Source organism: Hyla sarda, chromosome 5, assembly GCF_029499605.1.
Source record: "Hyla sarda isolate aHylSar1 chromosome 5, aHylSar1.hap1, whole genome shotgun sequence".
In the NCBI taxonomy this organism is placed as follows: domain Eukaryota; kingdom Metazoa; phylum Chordata; class Amphibia; order Anura; family Hylidae; genus Hyla; species Hyla sarda.
Genome location: NC_079193.1, coordinates 94,896 through 119,216, shown reverse-complemented (window position 1 = coordinate 119,216; position 24,321 = coordinate 94,896). Strand labels below are relative to the sequence as shown.

Genomic DNA, 24,321 nt, shown 5'->3' with positions numbered 1-24,321 from the left:
ATATATATACAGTGGGGGGGAAAAAGTATTTAGTCAGCAACTAACTGTGCAAGTTCTCCTACTTAAAAAGATGAGAGAGGCTGTAATTTTCATCATAGGTATATTTCAACTATGTGAGACAGAATCAGGAAAAAGAATACAGGAAATTACATTGTAGGATTTCTAATGAATTAATTGGTAAATTCCTCGGTAAAATAAGTATTTGGTCACCTACAAACAAGTAAGATTTCTGCCTCTCACAGACCTGTAACATCTTCTTTAAGAGTCTCCTCTGTCTTCCACTCGTTACCTGTATTAATGGCTCCTGTTTGAACTTGTTATCAGTATAAAAAACACCTGTCCACAACCTCAAACAGTCACACTCCAAACTCCACTATGGCCAAGACTAAAGAGCTGTCGAAGGACACCAGAAACAAAATCGTAGACCTGCACCAGGCTGGGAATCTGCAATAGGCAAGCAGCTTGGTGTGAAGAAATAAACTGTGGGAGCAATTATTAGAAAATGGAAGACATACAAGACCACTGATAATCTCCCTCTATCTGGGGCTCCACGCAAAATCTCACCCTGTGGTGTAAAAAAAAATCACAAGAACGGTGAGCAAAAACCCAGAACCACACGGGGGGACCAAGAGAATGACCTGAAGAGAGCTGGGACCAAAGTAACAAAGGCTACAATCAGTAACACACTACACCGCAGTGCCAGATGTGTCCCCCTGCTTAAGCCAGTACATGTCCGGGCCTGTCTGAAGTTTACTAGAGAGCATTTGGATGATAAAGAAGAGGACTGGGAGAATGTCATATGGTTAGATGAAACAAAAGTTTTTGGAGGAGAAAGAATGCTGAGTTGCATCTAAAGAACACCATACCTACTGTGAAGCATGGGGGTGGAAACATCATGCTTTGGGGCTGTTTTTCAGCAAAGGGACCAGGATGACTGGTGCGTGTAAAGGAAAAAATGAATGGGGCCATGTATCGTGAGATGTTGAGTGAAAACCTCCTTCCATTAGCAAGGGCATTGAAGATGAAACATGGCTGGGTTTTTCAGCATGACAATAATCAAACGCACTGCCCGGCAATGAAGAAGTGGCTTCGTAAGATGCATGTCAAGGTCCTGGAGTGGCCTAGCCAGTCTCCAGATCTCAACCCCTTAGAAAACCTTTGGAGGGAGTGAGTTGAAAGTACTTGTTGCCCAGCGACATCCCCAAAACATCACTGCTCTAGAGGAGATCTGCATGGAGGAATGGGCCAATATACCAGCAACAGTGTGTGAGAACCTTGTGAAGACAGAAAACGTGGCCACTGTCACTGTCAACAAAGGGATATAAGAAAGTATTGAGATTAACTTTTGTTATTGACCAAATACTTATTTTCCACCATAATTTGCTAATTAATGATTTAAAAATCAGACAATATGATTTTATGGATTTTTTTTCTCATTATGACTCTCATAGTTGAGGTTATAACCTATGATTACAGGCCTCTCTCATCTTCTTGAGTGGGAGAACTTGCACAATTGATGGCTGACTTAAGACTTTTTTCCCCACTGTATATATATATATTTCTTTAGTATCCGTTTTTCATCCTTTTAGTGCCTAAATTTCATGTTAATTCTTGGTATACTTCAAGTATTAAATATTATAGTATTAATAATAATAATAATGTAATATTAATAATTAATTAAATAAATACATATTTAAATAAATAATTGTATAAATAAATAATTAAAAAATGAATAAATTGAGATATAGTTCTTGAATATATATATATATATATATATATATATATATATTGTATATATAGAACTATATTACATATTTAGTTTCATATATCATTTTTCCTATACTGCCTCATATATCTTATACCATGGCGAAAGAAGAAGCCATTAAAATGGCAGAACCTCAAAGCTATGAATTTCAGTGATTGCTACAGTCAATGGTGGACCAACTTGTCAATAAATCTGTTCAAACTGCGGTTCGCTCAGCCATTCATCCATACAAGATGTCATTACAAAATCTGTGGCTTTAGCGATAACCCGCTCTAATCCCCACAATTCCCCTCAGATGGGTCCATCTTCACCCTCGGACCTTTTCTGGTCTAACGAGGACTCAACCTCACATATGTCGGAAAGATTGAAGCCAAGAAAAGCTTCCCATAAAAGACACTTCACAACTACCGGTCCCTATATTATTAAACAACAAAAGATGTCAAAAACATTCTGAGGACCAGGTCACTTATTAAGTTTTATTAAAAAGCACTCTGCACGATGTATCCAAGTTAAATCACAAACCCTCTGCTCCTGAGGACATACACAAAAAGCAGGCATTTTAGGCCTCTTCTAAAAGAAAGCCAATTTCTTTTACTACCTCCCCAAACCAGTCCTCCTCTGAGGAGGCTGAGTGCTCGGATCTAAAGTAAAATTCATTCAGGAAGAGAATGAGTTTTTATGTGAGGGGTCTTCAGATAGGAGGGTATCTACTTATTGAGAAACCTATTATTGCAAAACGATTGGTTGGCCAAAACAGACCTCAAAGATGGCAATTTACCAGCCTGCCGTTCGGCCAGTGCTCAGCACAATGGTGTTTTACAAAACTTGAAACCAGTGGTAGCTAGTCTGAGGACTCCAGGAGTTAGATTTATAATTAATTTTGATGACATTCTCATTATGGCGCAATCACAATATCTAATACAATTTCAATGGACTCTAACTTTTCTTTCAAATCTTAGTTTCCTGATCAATTTTGAGAAATCTATTCAAACCCCCTCAAAAGAACTAGAGTTTTTACGTTTCCTGGTCAATACACAATTGGCCATTTTGAGCCTTCCTTGCAGGAAACTAAAGATAATTCGGACAGAAAATACGATCTGTTTTAAACAAACAATTAGTGTCTCATTGGACCATTGCTCGCATTGTGGGCTTACTTTCTGCTTACATTCAAGCACCTCTCCATTACAGAGCTCTTGAACGTCTCAAAGCTCAACATTTGAGCGACGGATTAGCTTATTTGGACTAAAAAACCCTTAAGCCGGACACCAAAGAAGAGCTCCTATGGTGGTTACATCATATCCAATCTTGGAATGGCAAGGTGTTACGTTATGTGCTCCAGCCGCACACACTGGCCATGAGAGCATGGTCCCGTTACCCGCTGCTGCCGGCAGGGCTGGGATTCGCATTGCGGGACGTGCCCGCAGGCGAATTCCAGTCTGTCACTCACCAGGTGCTTCTTCTGCCCCCGCCTCTGCCTCTCTGCTAGGGCGCGCACGCTGGAGCTTTAAGATTTAGTGTAGTACACCTGTGGCTCATTGATAAATTCCTCCTCCCACACTTCACTGCCGGATCTTTGTTGCCTTGTGCCTGATAAAAGCATTCCTGAGAACTGCCTTGCCGTGTATCTGATCCTTTGCTCTGTGACCTGACTTTGCACCTCTGCCGCCTGCCTACTGACCTCCTGCTACGTCCGGACTATTCTACTGTGCCGCCTGCCCTGACCTTCTGCTATCCTGACTACGAGTGGCCTTATCCCTCCTGTGCCTCGCATCTCCTCAGCCGCCTGTGTGGTCGAGCCGTGCCAGGGGTATTGACTTGGGTGCCGCCTGCCACAGCATGTCCGTCCCGCTTTGCAGTGAGGTCTGGTGAAAACCAGCGGCATCATAGACTCCGCTCCCTGGTACGGTCCGAGTCATCTGCCACACAGGTCCAGCAGATCCACATCAAGCGATGTTCCTGTCTCCTGAAACGTGAGTGTTACAGTAAGATCAGGCCATGGATCCCACTGAGGTACCCCTGCCAGAACTCAGCAATTGGCATGACAGGCGCAGGAACTTACTCAACTGTCTGCTATGTTACAACAGCTATTAGCCTTGCAGCAACAACAGCAGCAGGTACCGCAACCTGGCCCACTCCCACCACCAGTTCCTGCAGTGTCTTCTTTGTCATTAGTCTACTGTCCAGAAAAGCCCTGGCCTGGGCTACACCCCTTTGGGATCGAGATGTCGGCTTTCTTGGCAGAATTTCAGTGTCTTTGAGAAACCTGCACGTGCCTCTTCTGCTGAGACGGCTTTGCTGAACCTCTGTCAAGGGAATTCTTGCGTTGGTGACTACGCAGTTCAATTCCGCACTTTAGCCTCTAAACTTGCATAGAATGATGAGGCCTTGTGTGCCACATTTAAAAAGGGACTGTTAAGCAGGATTAAAGATGCCCTGGCAGCATGTGATCCTCCATCATCTTTGACTGAACTTATCCACTTGGCCACACGCATTGATGTGCGTTTTGCTGAGAGACAGGAGGAACTGCGCTTAGAGATGGAGCCTGCCCGAACACGGAGATATCCTTGCCTGGCACCCGTCTTTCAACGTCCACCTCTACAGTTTCCTGCGCCTCTTGCTGAAGAGGCTATGCATGTGGATCGTTCTTGTCTTCCGCAACAGGAGAGATCACGATGATGCAGTGAGAATTTGTGCTTGTATTGTGCTAGCCTGGAGCACTTCATCAAGGACTGTACAACTTGCCCACAGCGTCCGGGAAAACGCTCGCACCTTGTGGGAGAGGCGTCCCTGGGTGTAGATACTGCCTCTCCATGCTTAACTATTTCTGTACAAGTCTTCGCTTCAGCCAAGTCTTCCTTCAGCGCTACTGCCTTTTTGGATTCTGGATCAGCAGGTGACTTTGTTGATGCTTCTTTGGTCTTCTCATCTTCCTCTTACTCGGCTTGCCAAACCCTTGTTCATCTCCTCTGTTATTGGACAAAATCTGGATTGTATGGTTCATTCCCGAACAGAATCAGTCATCATGCGAGTGGGAGTATTGCTTAAAGAAAAGTTTGAATTCTATGTTCTGCCACCTGTACTTCAGAGAATCTTCTTCTTCCTTGGCTGCAACCCCATTCCCCGCAACTGGATTGGAGAACTGGAGAGATTATTCGCTGGGGACAATCCTGTCAAAATCTTTGCCTCCAAGCAGTTCAGTCTAAAGTTGTTTCTCGTCCTCCTCCTTTACCAGGCCTGCTGCCACCTTACCAAGATTTCTCCACATCGTCCTTACGACTGCCCTATAGATCTTCTGCCTGGTACCACTCCTCCTCGTGGAAGGATATATCCTCTATCGGTTCCTGAGACCAAAGCCATGGCTGAGTATATCCAGGAGAATCTCCAAAAGGGATTTATCCATAAGTCATCTTCTTCTTTTTAGGGAAGAAGGATGGCTCACTCCATCCATGCATTGACTACAGGGGACTTAACTAAATCACGGTCAAGAACCGTTACCCTCTACCTCTTATCTCAGAACTTTTTGACCGTCTATGTGGTGCCAAGGTCTTCTCCAAGTTGGACTTATGCGGTACGTATAACTTCATTTGTATCTGCAAGGAAGATGAATGGAAAACGGCCTTCAATACTCGTGATGGACATTTTGAGTATCTCGTAATGCCATTTGGTCTTTGCAATGCTCCAGCCGTTTTTCAAGAGTTTGTCAATGATATCTTCCGTGATCTTCTCTACACTTGTGTTGTTGTAAACCTAGATGACATTCTGATCTTCTCTTCCAACTTAGAGGCGCATCGTACCCATGTCTGTTTGGTTCTTCAGCGACTACGGAAGAATCATCTCTATGCCAAACTGAAGAAATGCCTGTTCAAGAAGTCTAGTCTTCTGTTTCTTGGCTACATTGTCTCTCATCAGGGCCTGCCGATGGATCCAGATAAATTGTCTGCAGTGTTGGATTGGCCTCATCCTTTGGGCCTACATGCTATTCAATGTTTTCTGGGATTCGCTAACTATTATCGTCAATTTATCCCACATTTTTCGTCCTTAGTTGCTCCTATTGTGGCTCTCAATAAGAAGACTTCTAATCCTAAGTCTTGGCCTCAAGAGGCTGAAGTGGCCTTCTCCTGTTTAAAGTCTGCATTTGCCTCTGCTCCCATGCTTAAAAGAGCTGATCTGGAGATGCCCTTTGCTTTGGAGGTTGATGCCTCATCTATTGGAACGGGTGCCGTTCTTACTCAGAAAAACGCCAAGGGCAAGACTGTGACTTGTGGGTTCTTCTCCAAGACCTTCTCTCCTGCTGAGAGGAATTACTCCATTGGAGATTGTGAACTCCTTGCTATCAAGCTAGCTTTGGAGGAATGGCAACATTTATTGGAAGGTTCTTCTCATTCGGTCAGCATCTACTCCGACCATAAGAATCTTCTATACCTTCAGTCTGCTCAGCGTTTGAACCCCCGCCAGGCAAGGTGGTCACTGTTCTTTTCTATGCTCAACCTCTTCATCCAATTCCGTCCAGCAGACAAGAACATCAGAGCAGATGCTCTCTCCGGGTCCTCTGACATCATTGGTTTGGACTCCACGCCTAGGCATATTATTCCTCCTGACCGTTTGATTCCTGCCGCTCCTGCTGTAATTCAGCAAGTTCCTCCGGGAAAATCCTTTGAGACACAAGGTGCTGAAATGGGGTCTTTCTTCCTTGACAGCAGGACATCCTAAAATACACAAGATTCTACTTCTAATCTCCCGGCACTACTCTTGAACGCAATGTTTCTGATTTTATCTGTTCCTGTGAAACTTGTGCCCGTGACAAAACTCCTTGACAGAGACCTGCAGGACTCTTATAGCCTTTACCCATTCCGGAGACTCTCTGGTCCCATATCGCCATCGATTTCATCACCGATTTTCCACCATCTCATAATAACACTGTCATTTGGGTCGTAGTAGATCGGTTTTCCAAGATGGCTCATTTCATTCCTCTACCAGGTCTTCCTTCTGCCCCACAACTGGTGAAGTACTTTTGTTTACATGGTCTTATTCAGCATATTGTTTCACATCATGGTGTGCAGTTTGTCTCTAAGTTCTGGCGAGCCCTTTTTAACTGTCTGGACATCAATCTGGCCTACCACCCTCAGTCCAATGGTCAAGTGGAGACGGTTAATCAAATTCTTGAGACTTATCTTCAGCATTTTGTTTCAACTCGCCAAGACGATTGGTTTGACCTTCTCCCCTGGGCCGAATTCTCATATAATCATATGGATTCCGAGTCCACAAGGTCGTCTCCTTTTTTTGTTGTCTACGGACTCCATCTCCATCCTCCTCTTCCTCTACCAGTCTCCTCCGGTGTGCCTGCTGTTGATGAGCTGGTCCATGACTTCTCCACCATCTGGCAACAGACTCGAAAGTCGTTATCCCAGGCTTTTTCACGCATGAAGGTGCAAGCTGATAACAGTAGAAGACCTCCTCCATCCTTCTCTCCTGCTGACATGGTGTGGCTTTCATCCAAGTACATCCGCTTCAAGATACCCTGTTACAAGCTTGGTCCTTGCTACCTTGGTCCCTTCCAGATTCTACAAAAAATTAATCATGTCTCCTACAAACTCAATCTACATGCTTTGCTACGAATTCCCAATTCCTTCTCCGTTTCTCTCCTCAAGCTTCTTGTCATAAATCAGTTTTCTCCGAAGAATCTTGTCCCCACACCTGTCTCCGGCTCTTCTGACATCTACAAAGTTAAACAGATTCTTGCCACTAAAACCGTGAGAGGTAAACAATTTTTTCTGGTCAACTGGGAGGGTTACGGTCCTGAGTAGAGGTCTTGGGAGCCTAAGGAGAATATCCTGGACCGTGACCTTCCCTTCTCAGGAGTTTTCTGAGTTGTAAATGAAGAGGGAGACCAAAGGGGGGGGGGGGGGGGGGTACTGTTACGTTATGCGCTCCGGCCACACACGGTCACAGTGTGCACATGGTCCCGTTACCTGTTGCTGCCGGCGGGGCTGGGATTCGCATTGCAGGGCGCACCCGCATGCAAATCCCAGTCCATCACTCACCAGGTGCTTCTCCTGCCCCCGCCTCTCTGCTCGGGCGCACGTGTTCCCTTCCCCTAGGGCGCGGGTGCACCGGAGCTTTAAGATTTAAAGGGCCAGTGCGCCCATTAGTGTAGTACACCTGTGGCTCATTGATAAATTCCTCCTCCTCCCACACTTCCCTGCCAAATCTTTGTTGCCTTGTGCCTGAGAGAAAGCATTCCTGAGATTTGCCTTGCCGTGTATATGATCCTTTGCTCTGTGACCTGACCTTGCTTCCCTGCTGCCTGCCTACTGACCTCTTGCTACGACCTGACTACGCTACTGTGCCGCTTGCCCTGACCTTCTGCTATCCTGACTACGAGCTGCCTTATCCCTCCTGTGCCTCGCATCTCAGCCGACAGTGTGGTTGAACCTTGCCAAGTCCATCCCGCTTTGCGGCGGGCTCTAGTGAAAACCAGCAGCACCTTAGACTCCGCTCCCTGGTATGGTCCAAGTCATCTGCCAAACAGGTCCAGAGGATCCACATCCACTGGTGTTCCTGTCTTCTGAAACGTGAGTGTTACACAAGGCCATTTTCAGTTCCATTCCAGACCTATTCATAGAATCAGACGCCAGTTGCCTAGGCTTGGTTGCTCGGTGTGGTTCCCTTTTCACAGGAGGAAAATGGTCCGCAGAAGAATCTCCTCTTCACATCACTTGTCTCTCCAATTCCATAGCGGATTGGAATTCCTGATTCCTCATCTTAGTAGATGCCAATGACTCTAGATTAGACCCTCTTGTTTTTCACAAAGTCAATTCTCTTTGGGGTCCACTCCATCTGGATTTATTTGCTTACCATCTAAACCGCTAACTTCCCCTATTTTGTCAGCTGATGCCCCGATCCAGAATCTTAAGGCGTAGATGCATTACTCCAATTCTTGCCTCTGGAAACCTTTTACGTGTTTCCACCATTTGCTCTAATCCCAAGAGTCCTCCTTCTCACTAAATCGCAGAAATTGACAATTGTCTTGATAACTCCATTATGGCCGACCCAAAGTTGGTTCCCTCAAATTCTAGTGATGACCATATATTTCCCACATATCCAACCAACTCATCATTCCATCCTTCAAGATCCTTCTGGGAACCTTCATTCCCTCATCATGTCAGGCCTACTATCTCTCGTAGCTTGGTTCATTTCAGGTCAAAAGAACCTAATCTCAAACTTTCACAATCAGCTCAAGACATCCTATCGAACGCCTGGGCTCCAGGTACCAAATCAGCTTACGGATCAGACAGGAAAATTTTGTCTGATTGGTGCATACAACAGAATTTGGATCCCATACATGCACCTATAATTCAAGATATCAATTTTCTCTCGGATTCTTTTGACTCTGGAAAGGCTTACCCAACTATTAATTTATGTCGTTCAGCCATTTCTTTTTACCATGCACCAATTCATTCTTTACCTTTGGGATAACATCCTTTTGTTTGCAAGCTAATGAAAGGTATTAGGTTTAGAACACCCCCTTGGGATGTTACCACTATTCTGGACCTACTTGTATCATGGGGTAGTAATGATCTTCTCCCATTGAAATTATTATATTTCAAACTTACGGTATTGTTGTGACTAATTTCTTTCAAAAGAGTCTCAGACGTTCAAACTTATATTTCACAGACAATTCCCTCCTCAGGGAGTTACTTTTTTCATATATTAACTTAAATGGGCATTCTCTTTAAAACTAATTTTTGCTATTGCACTCCTTATGGTAAATAAAAAATATTTCTAATATACTGTGTTTTAAAAAAAATTTAGTTTTCTATGTGTTATTTAACATAGTAACATAGTTCGTAAGGTCCATCTAGTTCAACTTATATCCCTAATGAGTCCCTACTGAGTTGAGTTGATCCAGGGGAAGGCAAAAAAAAAACCTCATACTAGAGGTAAAAATTCCTTCCCGACTCCAAATATGGCATCAGAATAAATCTCTGGATCAACGTTCTGTCCCTAAATATCTAGTACAGTGGTCCCTCAACATACGATGGTAATTCGTTCCAAACGACCCATCGTTTGTCGAATCCATCGTATGTTGAGGGATTCGTGCAATGTAAAAAGTGCATTTAATACTCTCCTGTCCCCGCCGCTCCGGACCGCGTCCTCACCTCTCCTGATGCTGTCCCAGGGGCTCCCGATGCTGTCCCGCTGCTCCGGCGTCTTCTTCGGGATCCTCTGGCTTCTTTCGCATCTTCTCCGGGGTCCGAGCCTCGCTTTCTGGTGACGTTATTACGCACGGCGTGCGCAGTGACGTAATAACGATGCGGGAAAGTGAGGCCCGGACCACGGAGAAGATGCAGAAGACACCGGAGGATCGCGAAGTGGACCCGGAGCAGTGGGGATAGGTAAGTGAACCTGTCCGGGATGCTTAAACTGATATCCAACAGCAGCTTAAGAATTTTGCGCTGTCGGATAGCAGTTAATGTGATGGCCCCGACATATAAAAGCATCGTATGTCGATGCTGACATCGACATGCGATGGCCGTATACTACGGTTTTTGGTCCGATCATAAAACGGTTTAATTTTTTCTTACAAGTCACAGGTGTGATGCTTGATATTAACCATCCATTTTGAGACTTTCATGACAGTTTTTTCTCTTCTACCAAAGTAAGAGGAAGTGATTTATCTGTTTGGACATTATATCACCTAGTCTGTACCGTGATTGGATACCTGTTATACCTCATATCTGAGATTTTTTTTCTTGTTAACTGTTCATTAACCCTTTTGCTGCTGAAGTAGTAAAAGAAGGATTCATGCATAATGTTCACCTCCTGTCTTTAATAATATCCATATTTTCCATCAAATCAGGACATGACATCTGCTGATTATATGAATTATTTCTGTCTACATGGTCCTGATTTCACTGAAAAACTCTTAAATTATATTTGGCATCACTTGGTGACATCTAAACCCCAAATGTTCTAAGAGACCATCTCTCCATTCATCTGGACTGATTGTATTAATGGAGTAGACTACAGGGTCATCCATTCAATTACCCCATTCTACTACCAGCCATCAGAAACCCAACCAACCTTTGACAATGATCTTGAAGTTGATCTTCTGTCCGGCCACCTCACAGCTGTACTCTCCAGCGTCCTTCTTCTCCACCTGCTCCACCACCAGACGCCGATATTTGCCCTCGGTCTCCATCTTCAGTTTCTTGCTGGAGGTGATCAGCTTCCCCTCCTTGTACCATTTCACCTCTGTCTTCCCCTCGGAGACCTCACAGCTCAGGGTGGCGCTCTCTGTCAGTTTGGCCACCACCTCCTTCTGGACCTTGTCCTGGTTGATGAAGGCCGGTTCTGGCTCTAAGATAAGAAAAGGTCAATCAACATTATACATTCATACAGAAATTATCTGATCTTCTGCAGAGTAAGTGGTGCTGAGATTTATACAGGATTCCAGGATTTATTATTTCTAAACATCTACACCCCACAATGTTCTGTGTGTCAGGGATCGACTCCAAACTTCTGGACTGATTCTCCTCATGAAGGTGATTCTAATCCGCTTTACTATCCCCCAAACCAGTCACCAGGAACCCAACCAACCTTTCACTATAATCTTGAAGTTGATCTTCTGTCCGGCCGCCTCACAGCTGTACTCTCCAGCGTCCTTCTTCTCCACCTGCTCCACCACCAGACGCCGATATTTGCTCTCGGTCTCCATCTTCAGTTTCTTGCTAGAGGTGATCAGCTTCCCATCCTTGTACCATTTCACCTCTGTCTTCCCCTCGGAGACCTCACAGCTCAGGGTGGCGCTCTCTGTCAGTTTGGCCACCACCTCCTTCTGGACCTTGTCCTGGTTGATGAAGGCCGGCTCTGGCTCTGGAGGAAGAAGAGGCAAAACTTTGGTTATCATTACTTTACACAATTCAGCAGAAATATTAGAGGTCAGCGTCATGTCTACTTGTACCTCCATCTACCTGCCTACAGGATATCTGTTCATAAATTTCCTCTGCTACCAAGAAATGTATCTAGTGTAATATTGTAAATAAAGGATGAGGACGAAACTGCATGATGTGAGAGGGGACGAAGATGGGCAAGAGGGGATTGGAGCTGCTGCTTCTCTCAGTCTCTTTTTGTGAGATGTAAGAAGGTATAAGGGGGAGGGATAGAGATGGCACTGCTATCTCTCGCTGTGAGGCGGTGGTGTCCCAGTACCAATGCATCTGTCCTACCAAAATTGACTGGGGACTGAAAAAGGTTTTTAAAATGCATTTGAGATTCTGGCATTTTAAAATGTTATTGCAATTGTATTTATGTGCATTGCACATTGTTTATTGCATCTGCTGAGGTAACAAGAGTGCACAGGCTTAACCCTAATACAGTTACTATACACAGAAGAATGATGCGTTGGTCACAAAATCCTCCTAGCCAATAAATGCAGAAGAAGTATCTAGTCCCATCATGTATGGTCGGGGGAGGAATTCATCATGTATGGTCGGGGGAGGAATTCATCATGTATGGGCGGGGGAGGAATTCATCATGTATAGTCGGGGGAGGAATCCATCATGTATGGTCGGGGGAGGAATTCATAATGTATGGTCGGGGGAGGAATTCATAATGTATGGTCGGGGGAGGAATTCATCATGTATGGTCGGGGGAGGAATTCATCATGTATGGTCGGGGGAGGAATTCATCATGTATGGTCGGGGGAGGAATTCATCATGTATGGTCGGGGGAGGAATTCATCATGTATGGTCGGGGGAGGAATTCATCATGTATGGGCGGGGGAGGAATTCATCATGTATGGGCGGGGGAGGAATTCATCATGTATGGGCGGGGGAGGAATTCATCATGTATGGTCGGGGGCAGAATTCATCATGTATGGTCGGGGGAGGAATTCACCATGTATGGTCGGGGGAGGAATTCATCATGTATGGTCGGGGGAGGAATCCATCATGTATGGTCGGGGGAGGAATTCATCATGTATGGTCGGGGGAGGAATTCACCATGTATGGTCGGGGGAGGAATTCCTCATGTATGGTCGGGGGAGGAATTCATCATGTATGGTCGGGGGAGGAATTCATCATGTATGATCGGGGGAGGAATTCATCATGTATGGTCGGGGGAGGAATTCATCATGTATGGTCGGGGGAGGAATTCATCATGTATGGTCGGGGGAGGAATTCACCATGTATGGTCGGGGAAGGAATTCATCATGTATGGTCGGGGGAGGGTAGCATCATGTATGGTCGGGGGAGGAATTCCTCATGTATGGTCGGGGGAGGAATTCATCATGTATGGTCGGGGGAGGAATTCATCATGTATGGTCGGGGGAGGAATTCATCATGTATGGTCGGGGAAGGAATTCATCATGTATGGTCGGGGGAGGGTAGCATCATGTATGGTCGGGGGAGGAATTCCTCATGTATGGTCGGGGGAGGAATTCATCATGTATGGTCGGGGGAGAAATTCATCATGTATGGTCGGGGGAGGAATTCATCATGTATGGTCGGGGGAGGGTAGCATCATGTATGGTCGGAGGAGGAATTCATCATGTATGGTCGGGGGCAGAATTCATCATGTATGGTCGGGGGAGGAATTCATCATGTATGGTCGGGGGAAGAATTCATCATGTATGGTCGGGGGCAGAATTCATCATGTATGGTCGGGGGGGAATTCATCATGTATGGTCGGGGGAGGAATTCATCATGTATGGTCGGGGGAGGAATTCACCATGTATGGTCGGGGGAGGGTAGCATCATGTATGGTCGGGGGAGGAATTCATCATGTATGGTCGGGGGAGGAATTCACCATGTATGGGCGGGGGAGGAATTCATCATGTATGGTCGGGGGAGGAATTCCTCATGTATGGTCGGGGGAGGGTAGCATCATGTATGGTCGGGGGAGGAATTCATCATGTATGGTCGGGGGAGGGTAGCATCATGTATGGTCGGGGGAGGGTAGCATCATGTATGGTCGGGGGAGGAATTCACCATGTATGGGCGGGGGAGGAATTCATCATGTATGGGCGGGGGAGGAATTCATCATGTATGGTCGGGGGAGGAATTCACCATGTATGGTCGGGGGAGGAATTCATCATGTATGGTCGGGGGAGGAATTCATCATGTATGGTCGGGGGAGGCATTCATCATGTATGGTCGGGGGAGGAATTCATCATGTATGGTCGGGGGAGGAATTCATCATGTATGGTCGGGGGAGGAATTCACCATGTATGGTCGGGGGAGGAATTCATCATGTATGGTCGGGGGAGGAATTCATAATGTATGGTCGGGGGAGGAATTCATCATGTATGGTCGGGGGAGGAATTCCTCATGTATGGTCGGGGGAGGGTAGCATCATGTATGGTCAGGGGAGGAATTCATCATGTATGGTCGGGGGAGGGTAGCATCATGTATGGTCGGGGGAGGAATTCACCATGTATGGGCGGGGGAGGAATTCATCATGTATAGTCGGGGGAAGAATTCATCATGTATGGTCGGGGGAGGAATTCATCATGTATGGTCGGCGAGGAATTCATCATGTATGGTCGGGGGAGGAATTCATCATGTATGGTCGGGGGAGGAATTCATCATGTATGGTCGGGGGAGGAATTCATCATGTATGGTCGGCGAGGAATTCATCATGTATGGTCGGGGGAGGAATTCATCATGTATGGTCGGGGGAGGAATTCATCATGTATGGTCGGGGGAGGAATTCATCATGTATGGTCGGGGGAGGGTAGCATCATGTATGGTCGGGGGAGGAATTCATCATGTATGGTCGGGGGAGGAATTCATCATGTATGGTCGGGGGAGGGTAGCATCATGTATGGTCGGGGGAGGAATTCATCATGTATGGTCGGGGGAGGAATTCATCATGTATGGTCGGGGGAGGGTAGCATCATGTATGGTCGGGGGAGGAATTCACCATGTATGGGCGGGGGAGGAATTCATCATGTATGGGGGGGGGGAGGAATTTATCATGTATGGTCGGGGGAGGAATTCATCATGTATGGGGGGGGGGAGGAATTTATCATGTATGGTCGGGGGAGGAATTCATCATGTATGGTCGGGGGAGGGTAGCATCATGTATGGTCGGGGGAGGAATTCACCATGTATGGGCGGGGGAGGAATTCATCATGTAAGGTCGGGGGAAGAATTCATCATGTATGGGCGGGGGAGGAATTCATCATGTAGGGTTCTGGGAGGAATTCATCATGTATGGTCGGGGGAGGAATTCACCATGTATGGGCAGGGGAGGAATTTATCATGTATGGTCGGGGGAGGAATTCACCATGTATGGGCGGGGGAGGAATTCATCATGTATGGGCGGGGGAGGAATTCATCATGTATGGGCGGGGGAGGAATTCATCATGTATGGGCGGGGGAGGAATTCATCATGTATGGTCGGGGGAGGAATTCACCATGTATGGGGGGGGGAGGAATTTATCATGTATGGTCGGGGGAGGAATTCATCATGTATGGTCGGGGGCGGAATTCATTATGTATGGTCGGGGGAGGAATTCACCATGTATGGTCGGGGGAGGAATTCACCATGTATGGTCGGGGGAGGAATTCACCATGTATGGGCGGGGGAGGTATCTGTCCTGTATCTCACCTGTAACCTGTAGGGTGAATGTGGTGATGTCCTCCCCCACGCTGCAGGTGTATGTCCCTTCATCTTCCCTCCGGACAGAGGAGATCAGCAGCTTCTGGAGTTTTCCCCTGGTCTCCAGCTGGAACTTCTTTGAGTGTCGGATCTCTTTGCCATCCTTATGCCACAGAACCCGGATGTTTTCCTCCGAAGTCTCTGACGAGAACTCTGCTTGCTCCCCAGACGTCACCTGAACTTCAGAGCACCTCTTACTGGTGAAGTGAGGAAGAGCTGGAGGGGGCACAAATATAGTCAGACATGCTGCTCCATGGCATTGTATCACACAGGATAGGCTTAGATACAAGAACCCCGTTTCCTGGGACTGTTTTCTGTACACTGCCATTGCTATGTGTGGGGGTGACAGGTGACATCACTATGATAGAACACAGACACCTCGCTCACCCTGGTGAGGTGGTCTAGAACATACTCTTCTGGCCCCTGATATACAGTATGGAGATATATAGAGACATGTGATTATATATAATTATGACAAAAAAGAAAGTTCCCCCTCAGTGAATTCTCTGGTTTTACACCCAGCAGATTCCACCATGTCATTATTTAATTACCAAAAAATTATCTAAGGAAACATTCCCACTATGTTTATGCAATATGGCTGCCAGGTCTAGAGGGAAGATTTAAAAGCCGTCCCCTGTCATATCCCCGTTGGACCCACGTTGCATCCCTTTCATTTAAATGAGCCGAATAGAATAGTGACTCTGGTCAGCTCATTTTTAAACTGTAGCAGTTTTATTGCCATGGTCTTCTACGGTTTTTAGTCTGGCAATAAAACTGATATGGTTACCAGAAAGGGATGCTTCTACATGTGCATCACCTACAACTTCTACAATCTACAGCTTCTATCATCTACTACTTCTACCATTGTACCAACTACAACCAGTGTATCATCTACAGCTTCTACATGTGCATCACCTACAACTTCTACAATCTACAGCTTCTATCATCTACTACTTCTACCATTGTACCAACTACAACCAGTGTATCATCTACAGCTTCTACTTGTGCATCACCTACAACTTCTACCATCTACAGCCTCTACCAGTGACCATCTACAGCTTCTACCAGTGACCATCTACAGCCTCTACCAGTGACCATCTACAACTTCTATTTGTGACCATCTACAACTTCTATCAGTGTACCATCTACAGCCTCTACCAGTGACCATCTACAGCTTCTACCAGTGACCATCTACAGCCTCTACCAGTGACCATCTACAGCTTCTACTTGTGCATCACCTACAACTTCTACCATCTACAGCCTCTACCAGTGACCATCTACAGCTTCTACCAGTGACCATCTACAGCCTCTACCAGTGACCATCTACAACTTCTATTTGTGACCATCTACAACTTCTATCACTGTACCATCTACAACTTCTATCACTGTACCATCTACAACTTCTACCATTTGCCATCTACAACTTCTATCACTGTACCATCTACAACTTCTACCATCTACAGTTTCTACCAGTGACCATCTACAACTTCTATCACTGTACCATCTACAACTTCTACCAGTGACCATCTACAGCTTCTACTAGTGAACATCTACAGCTTCTACGAGTGACCATCTACAACTTCTATTTGTGACCATCAACAACTTCTACCACTGTACCATCTACAACTTCTACCAGTGACCATCTAAAACTTCTACTAGTGACCATCTACGGCTTCTACCAGTGACCATCTACAACTTCAAACAGTGAACATCTACAACTTCTAACAGTGAACATCTACAACTTCTAACAGTGACCATCTACAGATTCTACCAGTGACCATCTACAACTTCTACCAGTGACTATCTACAACTTCTACCAGTGACCATCTACAACTTCTACCAGTGACTATCTACAACTTCTACCAGTGACCATCTACAACTTCTACCAGTGACCATCTACAACTTCTACCAGTGATCATCTACAATTATTACCAGTGATCATCTACAACTATTACCAGTGACCATCTACATCTTCTACCAGTGACCATCTACAACTTCTACCAGTGACCATCTACAACTTCTAACAGTGACCATCTACAACTTCTACCAGTGATCATCTACAACTTCTACCAGTGACCATCTACAACTTCTAACAGTGACCATCTACAACTACTACCAGTGACCATCTACAACTTCTACCAGTGATCATCTACAACTTCTACCAGTGTACATCTACAATTTCTAACACTGTACCATCTACAACTTCTACCGGTGACCATCTATAACTTCTATCACTGTACCATCTACAACTTCTACCACTGTACCATCTACAACTTCTACCAGTGACCATCTACAACTTCTACTAGTGACCATCTACAACTTCTACCAGTGACCATCTACAGCTTCTACCAGTGACCATCTACAACTTCAAACAGTGAACATCTACAACTTCTAACAGTGACCATCTACAACTTCTACCAGTGACCATCTACAACTTCAAACAGTGAACATCTACAACTTCTACCAGTGACCATCTACAGATTCTACCACTGACCATCTACAACTTCTACCAGTGACCATCTACAACTTCTACCAGTGACCATCTACAACTTCTACCACTGTACCATCTACAACTTCTACTAGTGATCATCTACAACTTCTACCAGTGACCATCTACAGTTATTACCAGTGATCATCTACAATTATTACCAGTGATCATCTACAACTATTACCAGTGACCATCTACAACTTCTACCAGTGATCATCTACAACTTCTACCAGTGACCATCTACAACTTCTACCAGTGACCATCTACAACTTCTACCAGTGACCATCTACAACTTTTACCAGTGATCATCTACAATTATTACCAGTGATCATCTACAACTATTACCAGTGACCATCTACAACTTCTACCACTGTACCATCTACAACTTCTACCAGTGATCATCTACAACTTCTACCAGTGACCATCTACAACTTCTAACAGTGACCATCTACAACTACTACCAGTGACCATCTACAACTTCTACCAGTGATCATCTACAACTTCTACCAGTGTACATCTACAATTTCTAACACTGTACCATCTACAACTTCTATCGGTGACCATCTATAACTTCTATCACTGTACCATCTACAACTTCTACCACTGTACCATCTACAACTTCTACCAGTGACCATCTACAACTTCTACTAGTGACCATCTACAACTTCTACCAGTGACCATCTACAGCTTCTACCAGTGACCATCTACAACTTCAAACAGTGAACATCTACAACTTCTAACAGTGACCATCTACAACTTCTACCAGTGACCATCTACAACTTCAAACAGTGAACATCTACAACTTCTACCAGTGACCATCTACAGATTCTACCACTGACCATCTACAACTTCTACCAGTGACCATCTACAACTTCTACTAGTGATCATCTACAACTTCTACCAGTGACCATCTACAGTTATTACCAGTGACCATCTACAACTATTACCAGTGACCATCTACAACTTCTACCAGTGATCATCTACAACTTCTACCAGTGACCATCTACAACTTCTACCAGTGACCATCTACAACTTCTACCAGTGACCATCTACAACTTTTACCAGTGATCATCTACAATTATTACCAGTGATCATCTACAACTATTACCAGTGACCATCTACAACTTCTACCACTGTACCATCTACAACTTCTACCAGTGATCATCTACAACTTCTACCAGTGACCATCTACAACTTCTACCAGTGACCATCTACAACTTCTACCAGTGACCATCTACAACTTTTACCAGTGATCATCTACAATTATTACCAGTGATCATCTACAACTATTACCAGTGACCATCTACAACTTCTACCACTGTACCATCTACAACTTCTACCAGTGACCATCTACAACTTCTACCAGTGACCATCTACAACTTCTACCAGTGACCATCTACAACTTTTACCAGTGATCATCTACAATTATTACCAGTGATCATCTACAACTATTACCAGTGACCATCTACAACTTCTTACAGTGACCATCTACAACTTCTACCAGTGATCATCTACAACTTCTACCAGTGACCATCTACAACTTCTAACAGTGACCATCTACAACTTCTACCAGTGACCATCTACAACTTTTACCAGTGATCATCTACAATTATTACCAGTGACCATCTACAACTTCTAACAGTGACCATCTACAACTTCTACCAGTGACCATCTACAACTTCTACCAGTGATCATCTACAACTTCTACCAGTGACCATCTACAACTTCTAACACTGACCATCTACAGCTACTACCAGTGACCATCTACAACTACTACCAGTGACCATCTACAACTTCCACCAGTGATCATCTACAACTTCTACCAGTGTACATCTACAATATCCAACACTGTACCATCTACAACTTCTACCGGTGACCATCTATAACTTCTATCACTGTACCATCTACAACTTCTACTAGTGACCATCTACAACTTCTATCAGTGACCATCTACAGATTCTACCAGTGTACCATCTACAACTTCTACCATTGTACCATCTACAACTTCTACCATTGTACCATCTACAACTTCCACCAGTGACCATCTACAACTTCTACCAGTGTACATCTACAACTTCTACCACTGTACCATCTACAACTTCTACCAGTGACCATCTATAACTTCTATCACTGTACCATCTAAAACTTCTACTAGTGACCATCTACCATCTACAGCTTTTAACAGTGACCATCTACAGCTTCTACTAGTGACCATCTACAGCTTCTACCAGTGACCATCTACAGCTTTTAACAGTGAACATCTACAACTTCTACTATTGACCATCTACAACTTCTACCAATGACCATCTACAACTTCTACCAGTGATCATCTACAACGTCTACCAGTGATCATCTACAACTTCTACCAATGACCATCTACAACGTCTACCAGTGACCATCTGCAACTTCTACCAGTAAAATCAACAACCACTGTACCAACTACAACCTTCTACCAGAGACCATCTACAAACCTCTACCAGTGTAATCTACAATCAGTGTACCATCTATAACTTCTACCAGAAACAGTGTACAACTTCTACCAGAGACCATCTAGAACCTCTACCAATGTAATCGCCAACCAGTGACAATCTGTAACTTCTACCACTGTACCTTCTACAACCAGTGTACCATCTACAGCTTTTAACAGTGAACATCTACAACTTCTACTATTGACCATCTACAACTTCTACCAGTGACCATCTACAACTTCTACCAATGACCATCTACAACTTCTACCAGTGATCATCTACAACGTCTACCAGTGACCATCTACAACTTCTACCAGTGACCATCTACAACTTCTACCAATGACCATCTACAACTTCTACCAGTGATCATCTACAACGTCTACCAGTGACCATCTGCAACTTCTACCAGTAAAATCAACAACCACTGTACCAACTACAACCTTCTACCAGAGACCATCTACAAACCTCTATCAGTGTAATCTACAATCAGTGTACCATCTACAACTTCTACCAGAAACAGTGTACAACTTCTACCAGAGACCATCTAGAACCTCTACCAATGTAATCGCCAACCAGTGACAATCTGTAACTTCTACCACTGTACCTTCTACAACCAGTGTACCATCTACAGCTTCTATCAATGTACTATTTACAACTTTTACCAATAACCATCTTTAATTTCTATCAGTGACCATCTACAACTTCTACCAGTGTAATCTACAAGCAGTGACCATGTTTAATGTCAATCAGTGTAATCCACAAGCAGTGACCATCTACAAAAACTGCAAATGCACATATGCAAAAACAACTAGGTAAATGCAAAAATAAGTTCTGCAAAAGGAGATTAACTTAAAATGTCGGCATCAAAATCAAAAAATGATGAGAGTGAGAGCATGCCTACTAAAAAAAAAAGCCAAAAAAGTGAAAACCCAACCCAAAAAGATTGTGACACTACTTTTGCAAAACTGGAGGGCATCATGTTAACTTTAGCTTTTTGTGAGGTTAGCCCCTTAGAAAATGTACAGGGATTTCATTGCACTTTTTACAGCATCTCGTTCCGAAAATTTGGTGTGAAACGTCGTAAAATGTGGAGTAAAAATCACAATAAGTTTTGAATATGTTTCCACTGTTTTAAAAAATGGCAGAAAATCCTGTGTTGTACGTGACTAATAAACCCTTTTCCATAGACTTTAATGCAACACATTATTAGGTAAATAATGCAACTTTTTATTCTGATTTTACTTCCTTTTATGTTTTCATTTTACACTATGTTAATGTGTTTTTTATCTTGTTTGTTCATCTCCCTCAAATATTCTCCCCCAAGTTCCTTTCTTTCTGCAGGACACATTGGGCTTTCTAAATATTTAAATAAATACATTTTGTAGGTTTTTTTAAGGAACAGTTGTCAAAAATCAAAAAGAAATTCAGATTTTTACATGCTATGTTTTAAGGCAGTTTATTCAATTAATAGTATTTAATCATTAAAAAAAAAGAGAATCCTCTGGTTCTTGCATAGCAATGAATAAATGTGTCTGCACATTTACACGTGTAACGTACAACGCTGCTATAGTGCCAATAATAACGGCATTGGCCGAGCGTCTTATGGCTGAAGGAAGCCCTGTGATGTCATTAGTTTTGTCACGGACTTCCCATGTGTCGCCCAGCGAAGCTTTTACATTGGGCAGCGATAGGAGCAGATCCTATCAATGGCTCTGTATAAAGGAGCCAACAGAGCTGGCAGGAGCCTATTCTTAGGGGAAATCTGTCTCTAGTAACAGCCTCAGAAATGCATAATAAAGGAGTTGACGGCAAGGAATGTGCTATGTGCAGGAGAGAGAAGGTGAAAAACACTGTGTACCTGCTGGATATGTCCATTCTCCAGAGAATCTAAACTGTCTCAGAAAGTTAAATCAAGGCTTCCCTCTTATATCAGAAGCAACAGTTTCAGTGCTTAGTGTAACCCCTTTCTTGCTATGCTGTATGTACACAGCACTGCCTCCTGTATCTAATGTTCAACTTCCACCTTCCCTTTAGTCTGCAGTCATATCAGTAGCAGCAGTTCAGTGCTTAGTGTAACCACCTTCCTTGCTGTGATGCTGCTGATGCTCTCATTTCTGCTCACAGACCACCTTGCAAACCCAGTGACTCAGTAACCCCTTCTCCCTTCACATGTAATGAACAGTAATGTACTGTTTATATTATCCCAAAGAACACTGAGAGCCTGTTCGGTGACCTTTCACCAGAGTTATGTCATGGCATAGTAGGAGAGGTCCTCAAACTGCAAAACAAGCAAACAAGCTCAAACCACCCCCTTCATCCCCCATGCTGGACAGTCACTATGAGTTTGAATTGATACTATGTACTTGGTTTTCACCAGATGTGGCGCTGTATGTTATCGCCAAACAGATCCACTAGGGCTTTACCTTTAATCCTGAGTTTGGTGCTGCTCTCGACCGCTTTACATGTGAATGTGACGTCGGCCTGGTCCAAGTCTTGGGTGACGCTCTTGATCAGCAGCATGTGGGTATTCTTCACCCGCTTCACCACATACTGGTCACTGCTCTCTACCACCTTCCCATTTATCGACCACGAACCGGCAGACACCGTGGTGAGGTCAACGGAGAAAGTGGCCTCCCCACCAACTGAGACCTCCACCGGCCTAAGAGGGGTCTTAATGGAAGGAATAGGTTCTAGGAGACAGAAGAACACAAATGATTGGAATCTCGTATCTATCTCATTATCTATCTATCTACCGATCTGTTCTGACCAGCAGCTTCTGACATGTTCTCCATTGCCTGATCCTGTAAGACTATTACCATTTGAGATGTAGGGCACCTGGCCCCTCCTGCCCTCTCTCTTCTGAGGGCCCATCAGACCCTATCTCCTGAGCCACCACTTGCCCTATGTCTCCTGAGGGCTCCTCCTACCTTATGTCTCCTAAAGGGCCCCTCCTGCTCTGCCTCCTGGGGGGCCCCTCTTGCCCTATCTCTCCTGAGGGTTCCTCCTGCCCTATGTCTCCTGGAGGGCCCTCCTGCCCTATGTCTCCTGGAGGGCCCTCCTACCCTATGTCTCCTGGAGGGCCCTCCTGCCCTATGTCTCCTGGAGGGCCCTCCTGCCCTATGTCTCCTGGAGGGCCCTCCTACCCTATGTCTCCTGGGGGGCCCACTTCTGCCCTATGTCTCCTGAGGGCTCCTGCTGCCCTATCTCTCCTGAGGGCTCCTCCTGCCCTATGTTTCCTGACAGATTCTCTTGCCCTATCTCTCCTGAGGGCTCCTCCTGCCCTATGTCTCCTGGAGGGCCCTCCTGCCCTATGTCTCCTGGAGGGCCCTCCTACCCTATGTCTCCTGGGGGGCCCACTTCTGCCCTATGTCTCCTGAGGGCTCCTCCTGCTCTATGTTTCCTGACAGATTCTCTTATCCTATCTTTCCTGAGGGCTCCTCTGGGCCTATGTCTCCTGGGGACCCCTCCTAGCCTATGTCTCCTGGAGGGCCCTCCTACCCTATGTCTCCTGGAGGGCCCTCCTGCCCTATGTCTCCTGGAGGGCCCTCCTGCCCTATGTCTCCTGAGGGCTCCTGCTGCCCTATCTCTCCTGAGGGCTCCTCCTGCCCTATGTCTCCTGGAGGGCCCTCCTACCCTATGTCTCCTGGAGGGCCCTCCTACCCTATGTCTCCTGGGGGGCCCACTTCTGCCCTATGTCTCCTGAGGGCTCCTCCTGCCCTATGTTTCCTGACAGATTCTCTTACCCTATCTTTCCTGAGGGCTCCTCTGGGCCTATGTCTCCTGGGGACCCCTCCTACCCTATGTCTCCTGGAGGGCCCTCCTACCCTATGTCTCCTGGAGGGCCCTCCTGCCCTATGTCTCCTGAGGGCCTCTCCTTCTTAGGGCTCCTTCTGCCATATCCCTCCTTCACTATTCCTGCTGGATGTCCCATCCTG

General features: G+C 45.2%; 1 protein-coding gene across 1 annotated transcript in view; it reads right to left on the bottom strand.

Moving 5' to 3' along the window:
- OBSCN (obscurin, cytoskeletal calmodulin and titin-interacting RhoGEF) overlaps nt 1–24,321 on the bottom strand; it is a 577,179-nt gene that overhangs the window by 535,853 nt on the left and 17,005 nt on the right. Inside the window, 4 exon segments of the mRNA XM_056518694.1 lie at nt 10,850–11,125; nt 11,366–11,641; nt 15,380–15,646; nt 22,810–23,076. Coding sequence (XP_056374669.1) covers nt 10,850–11,125; nt 11,366–11,641; nt 15,380–15,646; nt 22,810–23,076 — 1,086 coding nt within the window.